This window comes from Triticum aestivum, chromosome 5D (genome assembly GCF_018294505.1).
Source record: "Triticum aestivum cultivar Chinese Spring chromosome 5D, IWGSC CS RefSeq v2.1, whole genome shotgun sequence".
NCBI lineage: Eukaryota > Viridiplantae > Streptophyta > Magnoliopsida > Poales > Poaceae > Triticum > Triticum aestivum.
Window position 1 is genome coordinate 8,162,634 of NC_057808.1, and position 13,019 is coordinate 8,175,652.

Consider the following 13,019-nt stretch of genomic DNA (forward strand, 5'->3'; position numbering starts at 1 on the left):
AAGAGTGATGTTTCCCTTTGCACGTTTCTGATGCAGCTCGGCGCCATGATCAATGAGGTACCTGACGGCGGGAAGGTTGCCACCGGTGATTACGCTGCACGGTGTCAGGCAAGTCGACATCCATCTTGAGCTCCTCCACGAGATACCAGTAGGCCGGCAAGTAGCCGAAGCCACCGGCGGCGTGGAGGGCGTTCATGCCCATGTAGGTGGTGCTGGCCACCGTCGCCGGGATCCCACGCCCCTGCATGTGCAATCTCTTGAGTTCACACAAAAAAGGGGGCACTTTTAGTTACCAATCGGGACAAGAAGGTATTGTTAGTTAGGAAGAATGAGATTGCACGAATCGATAATCATTGATCGTGTGCATGGTGCACATATATAGGTACAGGGTGGACCAGCCTCTACTTGTCTCCCAAAATGTACAAATATACGAGGGGAGAGAGAGATACAACGGTATAAATACAGACCCAAGTCCTATACATATGCAGTGTACAATGTACGCTCAACACGCCCCCGCAGTCGAAGCGTCGCCGGAGACACAGAGACTGGACCGAAACTCCTCAAAGACTGTGGTCGGTAGTCCCTTAGTCATGACATCGGCAAACTGCTGAGTGGTAGGAACGTGCAAAACACGAACCTTCCCGAGAGCCGCCTGCTCGCGAACGAAGTGAATGTCGAGCTCAATATGCTTCGTACGGCGATGGTGGACGGGGTTGGCGGCGGAGACGTTGCCACAGTAGACGATCGTGGCCTTGGGGACCACACAAAGCAACTCCTGAAGAAGCTGACGGAGCCAAGAGCACTCAGCAACGGCGTTAGCCACTGCCCGATACTCTGCCTCGGCACTCGAGCGAGAGACCGTGGGCTGCCGCTTGGACGACCACGATATCAGCGAGGGCCTGAGGTAGACACAATAGCCTGACGTAGAGCGACACGTGTCCGAGCAGCCAGCCCAATCAGCGTCGGAGTAGGCGACCATGTCGATGCAGGAGGAAGCCGTCAAGGTGAGTCCCATGGCCATAGTGCCGCGTATATACCGAAGAATACGCTTCACCAGAGTCCAATGAGAATCACTCGGGGAGTGCATGTGGAGGCACACCTGCTGAACTGCATACTGCAAGTCAGGCCGAGTGAGGGTGAGATACTGCAGGGCGCCAACGATGGAGCGGTAGAACGCCGCATCTGGTACAGGGGAACCCTCCAAAGCAGAAACCTTCGCCTTGGTGTCAACAGGCGTGGGCGCGGTTTTGCAATTAAGCATACCCGCACGCTCGAGAAGCTCATGAGCGTACTTCTGCTGATGCAGAAAGAACCCGTCGGCACGGCGAACGACCTCTATGCCAAGGAAGTAGTGCAGCGCTCCAAGATCCTTGAGGGCAAACTCATCGCAAAGACGAGCCGTGAGCTGCTGAAGAAGCCCAGGCGAGGATGCCGTCAGGATAATGTCGTCCACATAGAGCAGCAGGTACGCAGTGGCAGTGCCCTGATGATAGACGAACAGAGACGTGTCGGAGCGGGTTGTGTGAAACCCAAGCTGTTGTAGGAACCCGGCCATACGCTGGTACCACGCCCTGGGGGCCTGCTTCAGTCCATAGAGGGACCGAGAGAGTAGGCAGACATGGTCGGGATGCTCGGCGTCGACGAAGGCGGCTGCTCACAGAAGACCCATTCCGTGAGATGGCCGTGCAGAAAAGCGTTGGAGACATCCAACTAATGCACTAGCCAGGCACGGGAGACCGCCAGCTGAAGCACCGTACGAATCGTGCCCGGTTTAACGATCGGGGCGAAGGTGTCGGTGAAGTCCACGCCTGCGCGCTGGCGGAAGCCGCGCACCACCCAACGAGCCTTGTAGCGCTCGAGAGAACCGTCGGGGTTGGTCTTGTGACGAAACACCCATTTGCCACTGATGACATTGGCGTGAGGGGGTCGCGGCACAAGATGCCACGTGCGGTTGCGCTTCAACGCATCAAACTCCTCGCGCATTGCAGCGAGCCAATGTGGATCACGGAGAGCGGCGCGTGCGGACGAGGGAATGGGCGACGGTGGAGAGAATGATGTCGACACCGTGCACGCGTACTCATCAGCAGCGTAGCGCAGGCTGGGGCGGTGGATACCGGCGCGAGACCGTGTCATCATGCCGGCGGGAGGCGGGTCGGCTGCGGCGGGAGCAACGAACGGGGGTGGTGAAGAGTCCGCTGCGCCCGGCGTCACAGCGGGACCGGAACCGGCCGAAGCGGCGGGGCCAACCGGGGAGATAGCGCCGGCTGGGACAGAGCCAGCCGCGCCACCCAGCGTGGTGGTAGCCGAAGGGCCACCCGGGGCCATGCAGGGCCGCGCCAGGGGGCGTGCGGCCGGGACCGCGGCGGAGGGGCCCGCGGCGGGGGCCGCAGCAGAGGGGCCCTCCGTGGAGAGGCACGCCGAGGCCGCACCGGGAGGAGCCAGCGGGAGCCGCGCCGGGGCCAGGAGGGGCCGCGCCGGGGGCTGCACCGGGTCCGCATCCGAGACACTATCATGGAGCGCCGAGTCTGCTGCAGAAGGCGGTACCTGATGAAAAGGAAAAACCCGCTCATCAAAGTACATGTGTCGGGAGGTGTACACGCGGTGGGAGACGGGGTCATAGCACCGGTAACTTTTGGTGTTAGGAGGGTAGCCTAGGAAGATACACGCTACGGAGCGAGGAGCGAGTTTGTGTGGTGTAGTGGAGGCGGTGCTGGGATAACACAAACATCCGAAGATGCGAAGACCATCTTAGGAAGGAGGGGAACCAAAAAGAAGTTGGTGTGGAGTGTAGTTTCAGCGGGGCAACAAGGCCTAATGTTAACTAGGAGAGTGGCGGTGGCGAGAGCATCGGGCCAGAACTGAGGGGGCACGTTGGAGTGGAACAACAATGTGCGGACGCAGTCGTTGAGAGTGCGGAGGATCCGCTCGGCGCGGCCGTTCTGCTGAGATATGTAGGGGCACGTGAGACGAAAGGTGGTACCGTGAGATGCGAGAAGGTGGCGAGTGGCAGCGTTGTCAAACTCTTTGCCGTTATCAGTCTGGAGGGCGAGGATAGGGCACCCGACTGGGTAGTGATGTAGGAGTAAAAGGCCGTGAGTGTGGCGAGAACATCAGATTTGCGACGGAGCGGAAACGTCCACGCAAAGTGAGAGAAATCATCAAGTAAAACAAGATAATATAAGAAACCGGTGTTACTCGCAACGGGATGTCCAAACATCACTATGGATTAACTGAAATGGAAAAGAAGAAATAGTGTTTGACTCGCTAAACGGTCGACGAACATGTTTGCCGAGACGGCAAGCATGACAAGTGTGCTCATCGAATTTATTACATGAAAAAGAAAAACTCTTGAGAATCTGGCGAAGGACGGTGGAGTTGGGGTGACCCAAGCGTGCATGCCAGAGGTCGACACCGGCGGCGAGGGCGACTGGAGAGGCGGTGGCGGTGGCGGTGGAGGCGGAGTGCACCGGGTACAAGTCGTCGGGGTTGTCACATCGGTGGAGCACCATCCGTGTACGAGCGTCCTTCATAGAGAAACCAAGGCCATCAAATTCAACGGTAAGAGGATTGTCACGTGCAAGACGACGAACGGAGACAAGATTTTTAACTAGGTTAGGTGATACAAAAACATTAGTCATGTGAATAGGCATAGAGTTAGACGGAAAGAAACTATGACCGACATGAGTAATGGGTACGGAGGAACCATCACCGAAGGTGATGCGGTTTGAAGTGGTGATCGGGAAGGAAGAGGCAAGGTTACCGGGGTGCAACGTCATGTGGGCGGTAGCCCCCGTGTCCATGTACCAATCACCTCCACCTCCATAGTTGGAGGGAGACGGTGCCGAGTGTAGTGCAGCGAGCAGAGCGGGATCCCATGGAGCCGGAGGGAGCTGAGCCGACACGGGCGGTGGCGCATAGCCAAAGGAGGCAGGCGCCAGCGGGGGCGTGTAGCCGCCCGGCGCGTAGCCACCCGGGGCATAGCCGCCCGGTGCGTGGCCACCCCCACCCGCCTGGTAAGGGGCGGCGGCGAGGTGCGCCTGAGGGTCAGCCGGGTGCGGTCCGAGGATGCCTGGGGCCCGTGGGGCCGGCATGTGGTAAGCGTGGACCACGCCGGTCCACGGGTTAGGGCCGACGGCCCAGGGAGGGGAGGGCAAATGGTGGCGTTGAGCCCCCCGTACCCCGGCTACTGATGCTGCTGCTGTTGGGGGTGACCGCCGCCCCCGCCCCCACGACGCCAGTTGCGGCGACCGCCGCCCCCGCCCTGCTGCTGTTGCTGAGGAGCGGGAGGTGCGGGCGGAGCGGGCGAGAGAGGGAAGTACCCCGGTGGCGCCAGCGGACGTGGTTGGGGCGGAGCGGGCTGCGGCTGCCCACGAGAGGTCCCGGCGGCGAGGGCGGTGTGATGGACACAGGCCTTGACCTTCTTCATCCGGCGTTCCTCCAAGCGTAAATACGCGGCGACGGACTGGAAGGTCGGGTTCGACAGCAGGGAGAGGTTCGAGGCCACGTTGCCAAAATCCTCGTTGAGGCCGGCGGTGAGGGTGCTAAGCATGAGCTCGTCCGACACCTTGGCACCGATGTCGCGAAGCTCGTCGGCGAGGCGCTTGAGGCGCATGCAGTAGTCGTCGATGGAGGAATCATCTTGGTGGCACCCGAAAAATTCCTACTGCAAAAACACAAGACGTTGAAGCTTATTGTCGGTGAAGAGGTTGTTGATCTTGGTCCATACGGCACACGCGTCGTCGTCGTCTGCGACGACCGTGTGGAAGATGTCCGGAGAGATGGTGAGGTAGAACCACCGGATGAGGGAGGCCTCAATGGCCGCCCAGTCCGGATCATCCACCATGAGGTCGCCATCGATGGTCCCGTCGACATGCTCGAAAAGGTGGTACTCGGGACGCCCGAGGAGAAACAGAGGGGGGCAGGCGGGAGGGATTTGGTTCAGTGCGGCCCTTACTCTTGATCTCGCGGACGTCGCCGTTGTGGGCGGCTTCGACGAACCTGGCCTCCGGCAGCCACCGGTCGCGGTCTGCACAAGAAGCGAAATCGAACGATGAGACGGCCGGCGGAGGGAGCCGTACAGGCCGCGGCCGGCTGGGTTAGGGTGCCAAGTCACCTTTGCCGAGGAGGATCTCGTACACGCGAGGCGTCGGCCATTCCCGGGTCCCCATCCTCCGCCTCTCGCCCTTCTCCTCTTCGCCGGCGGCGGCGGCGGCGTAGGCGGAGCGTGGCGGGGAGGGAGGGAGCTTCTGGAGTCGGAGAGAGGAGATGGGGAAAAGAGAGGGCGGGAAACGGGAGGGAGTGGGTGCGCTCGCGCAATGGGAGACCGACATGTGCCCACCCCGCGGATCGTACGATCTGACGCTCCTGCCAGAAGCACGGTCACTCGCTTTGCTTTTGCCATGCCTTTTGGATTCAGGTTTTGAATTTGAGCTTTGCTTTTAGAGCATCAAACAGCCGGACCCTTTGACGCGTTCGGTAGGCTGCATCAAGCCCAATCAGACTTTGGCGGGCTAAATAGTGAGTTGTTTGGTTGCCTGGCTCGTTTGTAGAAACTGGCCCGCACGAAAATTAAATCACCCTCAGACTGACTCGTCAGAAACGCTGATGCGGGCTGGACCTAGTGTAATTTACACTACAGGGAGAACACGAGCTGGGCTTGATGCAGCCTACCAAACGACATGCAGAACATGGCCCAGAGTCCGTGTACACTTAAACAGGCTCCACTGAGACTAGCTTCACTGGGCCAAACTCCACTGAGAATGTAACCAAACGCGCCCCTTATATTGCCCCTATGCATCTGGACAGACGGCCCGGTCAAGAAATCGTGATCTAGCCTTACTGGCCCTATATGTTTGGACTCACCGGCCCGCCTCATATCTAGCTCTTGCCGGCCCCATACCTAGGCTTTGATTGGGCTATAAAAAACATCTATCTTCGTATATCACAAAAAAAAAAATTTGAACTCTCAGAATTCATCAACCTGAAGAATGCTATAACATCTGGTTTAGCATCATTAGCCTAGAGAAAGCATAGAGTAGTTGTAGCAATTGACGATTTTGATGATGGTTTAGGATCTCCGTACTTCAGGCTTTTATAAGCGTAGTAGAAACATCTACATGATGATGAGCATCTACACAAATTTGCTGGACCTCTCACCAAGTGTTTAAACAAAGCGCAGACACCTCAACACAATAATTTCGATATAAGGATCATATCCTAAAATTTACAAAACATGGAGGCGCTTTACAAACTTGGGCCTATCCGCAAACATTAGGACATAAAAGGCATGATTTTCACAAGCATTAGCAATGAACAGTGGAACATGATGAAACTAAATATAATAATCTACATCAAACTTGTACAAAAACAAAGAAAACCCCTAGAAAACCTCAAGAGAATGAAGCAAATCAGCATAAGAGCCACCATGTATGGGTGGAAGTGGGATGCTGTTACAAAAAATGAAGCAAAACAGCATGATTTTCATTAGGGTATCAAGATTCCCCCAGCATTATATTCGGAGGCTAAAAGAAAGAAATATATTGTACAATGCTAGATGTAACACTTAACTCGAGAAGAGGCACACACACTCTACTTCCGGTCATACAACTATGATTTCGCAGGTGCTCCACAACTAAAACCATTTGATGCCACCACATATCAAATTAGACTTATTTTAATGATCATATTACATCGTGATGGCCAGTTAAGAAAAAGTATAGAGCTAACAGCAACAAGGAACATGAACAGTATCCCCACACAAAAAAGAAACATAAACAGTGCCTATGATCTGCAAAGTGAAGTAGCAATCTGGTCACAGATTTGCAAATTCATGGTAGCAGCTATCTCGTTTATCAGCAAGCGCATTGGAGCTGGCAATGCAAAGTATCATGATATTCTGCCAAACATCTCACTCTAGCATAACCAATTAAATTCACCATCCATTGTTGCCATACAAACAAAACAGGATTTGAGTTTCACAAAACCAACTTAAAATAAGTAGCCAGTAACATGGTTTGCTCCAAGCTGCTGCTACAGCCCGTGACTGAATTAGTACATTAAAAGCATAAGGTGACAGAATTCAAAGTTTGGTGGTTTTTTTTTGTTTAGTCTAAGAACACAAAAAACAGAGCTTGAGATTCTGCGTGAGCTTCAGATCTCTCTGCAGTCGGCATGCAGGGCAAGATCACTTCAGTTCCATTGCCTCCCTGCATGAATCAGTTGATCACGACATTGTTACAAAGAAGGATCAAATTCTACTAACTGACAAGTTCATCACAAAATTGTCAAAAGAAGCAACCGAATCAACTAACTAATTATGGAAACACCTAGAATCTGCAGCTGCTGACAATGTTAATCTAATATCACTCCAGGAGAAAACGAGATGAAACATGGATTTCATACCAGAATAATTTCTCGGTCTCTTCGCTTTCTGGGTCCAACTCTAAAGCGCGCGAGAGTGCGGAATACGCAGCAGCATACTTCTAATGAACGCATGCGCACGTCAGAATCAAATAGCAGATATAAAAAGAGCAATGAAATCATCAGTTTGAACCTGATCTAGTGCACCTTCATGAACATTAGAGCTGATCCTTGTCGATAGTGCGCCTTTGCCCACTTTGGACGCAGCCTTTTGCATTTAGTTGCATCATCAAAAGCCCTTTGTCCATCACCCATGCGAAGCCAGCAAAGGCTTCTGTTTGATAACAACTTAGCGTCAAAGTTATCCATCTTCAGTGCCTGCAGCAGATAAAACAGTGAAAAATTGCAGTGCCATTGCCACATTCTAGAAACGCTGCTTGGTTTAGGACGCAAATTTGTCATTTGTTCCACAGGTACAAGGACCGAAACACGAAACTGTGAGAAAAGAGCAACAAACCACCTCAAGTTCCATGAAATGGAATGGAAGACCAAGATTAATGTGTTTCAGATCTTATTTTACTTTCTAACATGATGTCTCTGTTATTTTTGTTACCAATAGCCATAGGTATGAAACTTCTCCAATCTTGGCTAACACTCCGCATATGCAACAAGATGTGCATGCCAAAGTAACAGATCACTCTTACGCATTGCCCCAGATCAATCAATGTCAATGATAAATCAACTAAATTGTAATGGAGGAACATGTTTCATGGCTTTACCACCAGCCTACAAAGAATAAACAGTCCGGCAATGTACCTGTGTGTAGAGCACTGATGCATTTAGATAATCCTGCTTTTTGAATGCTTCATCTGCTTGTCGTTTCAGGTCAGACACCCTCTCTTTCACAAAATTGTCATCCTGGGCAACTCATAATAACTTGAATCAGGTATATATTAGAGGTCTGATGCGTGTGAGAGAGAAACGGTACTCTAGCAAAGATGTTAAGGTGAAGATGGATACAAGAAACTGTTTGAATGAATGCGAGATTTGAAAATCCCAGTTCTCGCATGCTACGCAGACGGGAAACAAAGAGAGCTATTAAAAATGAATTGGCTACGGACGCAAAGTTTCTGGTCACGAGCATATATGAGCTCGTTATCTGCAGCATCCTATATTGCGGTGGGATCTGTGCCGCAATTGTTATTTGTGGTGTGATGATCCTCTGTTTACTGTGTGGACAGATAATTTGATGCTGGAATTTGATCTTTATGGCTCAATGGGACTGATTTGGTACGTGTATTTTGGACTGAAATGAGGGTTGATGTGCATCTAACACTTCGTGTCCTATTCGTACGTGGCAGTGTAACCAGTGTCACTCATGTGTGCTGTAGACAGAAATTGTTTAGGATCAAATACGTGCCCTGTTTTGAATTCTGAGACAACAGTTGGCGGCGAGGGACGGGTGGTAGAAGGCTCAGAATCGGAAGAAAATGGCCCAGCTCTTTAGATATCCATCTGTCCCGACTCTACGTGACGGCAACAGGCTTAATAAATGCTGGGCCATAGTGGGCCACGCATCACATTAATGAAACAAATACTACTCGGAATACGACCGCTTATACATTGGCCTGTTCGAATCTTGCAGAGAAGCAACAGGAGAGATAACGAGCTGCTATATGCGCCCGAGCTCAGTTGAGCACTTTCGATTGGCTACCTGTTATTTTTAACATCATCTAAATAAAATGATTTTCACGAACAGAGCTTAGGCAGCAAAGCAGGTGCAAGGAAACACATGCGCATTTGACGAGTCTCGAGTAGGAGGCTAAACTTTGACAGTGTTAGTTAAACATGGACTTAACGCCAACACACTCAAGAGAGTTAACGTGCACCAAAATTGCCAAGGGTATGCAAGAAAATTTGCAGTGGCATACCTCTAGTTGCTTGATTTCCATCTTCACATGACTAATGATTCCATCAACGCTCCAATTTGCCACAGTTGAAATGGGTGAGGTGAACGGAAAGAGAATCTCAACATCTTCCCGTGTACCATACTCAGCAGCCAACTCTATTGGCAGTCTACCAAACTGTTGAGGAACAACGAAAGCTTTAGAAAGGCAATACTCAACATGAAGAAATAAGCAGTATTCTAGACATGATATGCAAACCATATGTCCATATTGATTCACTACCATCATAATAGGTTGACGTAGTGCAGCACATCTATGTATATCTGACCAAATTAAAGACATGGCACGAAGGGAAGGTGAAACAGTAGCAAGCGTATGCAAAAAAAAAGGTAACTTAGCACAGCCTTTTATTTTAATTTTACGGATAGCATCATCTAGTTGTACTGACATCATAACTCATACGGTTGTAGCATATCTGTATAGGACAAGTCTACTGAAATTACTAAGCCAAGATAGACACAAGAATGTGACAAAAAGAGCATTCTTACTGTGTTAGGAACATTTGGGTTTGCACCAGCTTCCAACAAGCACTTGATAGCTTCAGTTAATCCCTTCTCTGCAGCCTTTACCAAAAGATTATCCCGAGGACTATCACCACTGACTTTAGCTCCACCCTATCAGATCCAAGTATAGAAGACAAGCCAATCATATGGTTTTCAAGTAGGTAATACAAAGATAGCTAAATCAAACATCAGTCTATAGAAATCCAGCATTCCTGCTGTATTATAAGCAGAGGATACTATACCTGAATCAATAACTTCACACAGGATACAGAAGATTTTTGTAATGCCATGCTTAAAAGTCCAAACTGACAACTAGCCTTGTTGGGCTGGAAAAAAAATTAAAGAACTTCATTTTCGTGCCAAAATATGACAGTTCCAACAAAAAGATGGAAATTGTTTGGGGAAAAAGAGCTGAGGATACTTCTTTCGTAAGAATATATTCCCTCCGTCCCATAATATAAGATTTTATTACAACAATATACTCACATATTGGTTGTAATAATATGGGACGGAGGGAATAGAATATATCAATATAGTCTTATGTCCGCTTGCTCCCATTAATTTTTCAGACTGGTCCCACCATGCCTACTCTGGCTCACACATTGACAGCAATAGCAGGGCCTGTTTGGTTGGTTTACGAAGGTTGATGATATTTGCCAGTTGCCACAGCATTTTGCAAAACATGTCTAAGATAAGATGATAAAATAAGTGTCATACTTTGCCAAGCCTAAGTGAATCCTACCACACCTTTTTTAGTCAGTGACACATGGGACCCAACTTGTAGAAAAGGAATCTTGGCACAAATGTGGCTGTGAACTGAACGAGTAACCAGCTTGCCTAACTTTTGGCATGGCATAGGTAGTCACCAACCAAAAAAAGCCATCAGCTACAGGTAGGAACAATTGGAGAAAGTAGCAAAAACCAAGCAAAAGGGGGAATTGGAGTTAAAAGACAGCATATCAACAAATAATTTGAATAGTACATCTGCATTGTGCTCCAAAAGGGTCTTGACAATACTAGGAAATCCTCTAATAGCAGCATGCGTGAGGGCTGTCCCAAGATCTGATACTGCATTGACATCAGCTCCCCTTGCAAGAAGAAACTTTACTATTTCAGAGTACCCTGAAGAAAAGAAGAAAAGGGTCATAATACTATTACCGATACATGACATGAACAAAACATTTTTGCTCGGCGAAGTTTAAATAACTAATGGGGGAAGGATTTTTGTTGGTTCACATTTCTCTAAATAGGCATACAGAAAGAATGACCATAATCAGTCAACATAAGAAGGCGGTAAAGTAGATGAACATTTCTCAGGAAACTAGTTCCAATGGCTAGACTAACAAGATTGGTAGCAATACGATGACACGTGGAATCTTTACATATCTGAGAGGGGGGAACTAGGAATCAGCCAATAACTAGAAGTCCATCTGTCTCTCATGGAAGCGCTTTAGAGTCCCTAGAAGCTGCACTTTTTATTTCTCCAACCTAGAGCACTCTTATTTCAATACATATGAAGAAACTCTGTGAAAGCCAGCTATCACTCCTATGAGAAGGCTAACTCATAAGATTGATCACTATTCAGACGCCGATGAACATGAGAAGCAAATAAGATCAGGCTACTTTTAATGTATGGCAACAGGAAAAAAAATTATACTAGGCTAGCTTAGTCTAGCTCCTGGTAAAGTAAATTCATTTTTATCACCATGGTAGGTCCAGCACAAAACAAGGGATGCTAAAGTAAGTACTAACAATCAAGTGAAGTTCCTTTTCATACCATGAACTGCAGCTGCATGAAGAAGAGTGATGTTTCCCTTTGCACGTTGCTGATGCACATCAGCGCCATGATCAATGAGGTACTTGACGGCGGGAAGGTTGCCATTGGTGACGGCATGCGCCACGGGTGTAAACTCTATCATTAAGACACTCACAGCTCAGCTGAAGTTGATGATGAAGTCATAAAACTAAATGTGCTTATATTAGGATCAGAAAGGCCTGAACGTACGCTGAGCGGTGTCAGGCAAGTCGACATCCATCTTGACCTCCTCCACGAGATACTGGAAGACCGAGAAGCTGCCGCAGCCGGCGGCGGCGTGGAGGGCGTTCATGCCCATGTAGGTGGTGTTGGCCACCGTCACCGGGATCCCACGCCCCTGCACGTCCAGCTCCTTTGCAATCTCTGCAGTTGAGACAAAAAAAGGGGGCACTTTTAGTCAGGAATCATGGCAAGGACGTAGTATCTATATACTGTAATCTGAATCAGAAAGAAATCGCCACCGATTCTTAGGAAGGGGGGCAAGAATTTGGTCTGAAACCCCCGATTTACCCCCAAACCCGAGCACTGAAACCTAAATCACGACCGAAATTTGGCATCCCAGAGCCGTAATCCGCGGCCAGATCGAGAAGGAAGCACACACGGCAGCTAAACCCTAGGCCCCTGGCCAGATCTAGCGAGCTCGGTGACGCGGGACGCGAGGGAGGGAGAGGGAGGGGCGTGGGGATCTGGTGAAAGGCGGCACTTACTCTTGATCTTGCCGACGTCGCCGTTGTGGGCGGCTTCGATGAACCTGGCCTCCGGCGACCAACGGTCGCGCTCTGCAAAACAAGCGAGTGAAATGGTGAGACGGCCGGAGGGGGGAGCCGTACAACCGGCGGCGGTCGGACAGGTTAGGGTGCCAAGTCACCTTTGCCGAGGAGGAGCTCGTACAGGCAAGGCAGCGGTATATGTCGGGTCCCCATCCTCTCCCCTCGCCCTTCTCCTCTTCGCCGGCGGCGGCGGTGGCGGTGCGTGGCAAGGAGCAAGGAGTCGGAGGAAGCTTCTGGAGTCTGGGAGAGGAGGTGGGGAATAAAAAGGGCGGGAAAAGGGAGGGGAGTGGGTGCGCTCGCACTGTACCCGGCCATGGGCAGCCCGGCCCGGACGGCCCGACCTTGCCCATGGGTCGGGCCTGGGCCTATATTTTAGGGCCGATGGCTGGGCTGGGCTGAGCTCGGGCTCAACATATTCATAGTTTAAGGAAGAGGCCCGGCCTAAGGCCCACGGGCTTTTTGCATGATGGGTCGGGCTTGGACCTGATTTTTACGCCCGACGGCTGGGCCGGGCTGGGCTTGGGCCTAGGTTTTCTGCGTCAGGCTTTGGTAGGCCCGGCCTGAAGCCTGGATCAGCCGGACAAATGGCCAGGTATAGCACGCA

General features: G+C 50.8%; 1 protein-coding gene across 2 annotated transcripts; it reads right to left on the minus strand.

The window, feature by feature from the left end:
- Positions 1-6,913: 6,913 nt before the first annotated feature.
- On the minus strand, positions 6,914-12,697 carry LOC123119087 (ankyrin repeat and SAM domain-containing protein 6). Of its 2 annotated transcripts, none has more exons than XR_006458419.1 (12): positions 12,514-12,697; positions 12,353-12,424; positions 11,835-12,008; positions 11,607-11,741; positions 10,812-10,951; positions 10,072-10,155; positions 9,815-9,940; positions 9,291-9,443; positions 8,176-8,277; positions 7,553-7,737; positions 7,402-7,481; positions 6,914-7,205 (listed from the first exon to the last, which is right to left on the minus strand). XR_006458419.1 is itself a non-coding variant. In XM_044538759.1 (12 exons), the coding sequence occupies exons 1-12, from the start codon at positions 12,566-12,568 to the stop codon at positions 7,184-7,186; spliced, it is 1,314 nt and encodes a 437-aa protein (XP_044394694.1). In that variant the 5' UTR covers positions 12,569-12,697; the 3' UTR covers positions 6,914-7,183. The 2 variants fall into 2 exon arrangements, 1 of the variants encoding a protein (XP_044394694.1); XM_044538759.1 differs by having other exon boundaries at positions 7,567-7,737.
- Between the last annotated feature and the right edge of the window lie 322 nt (positions 12,698-13,019).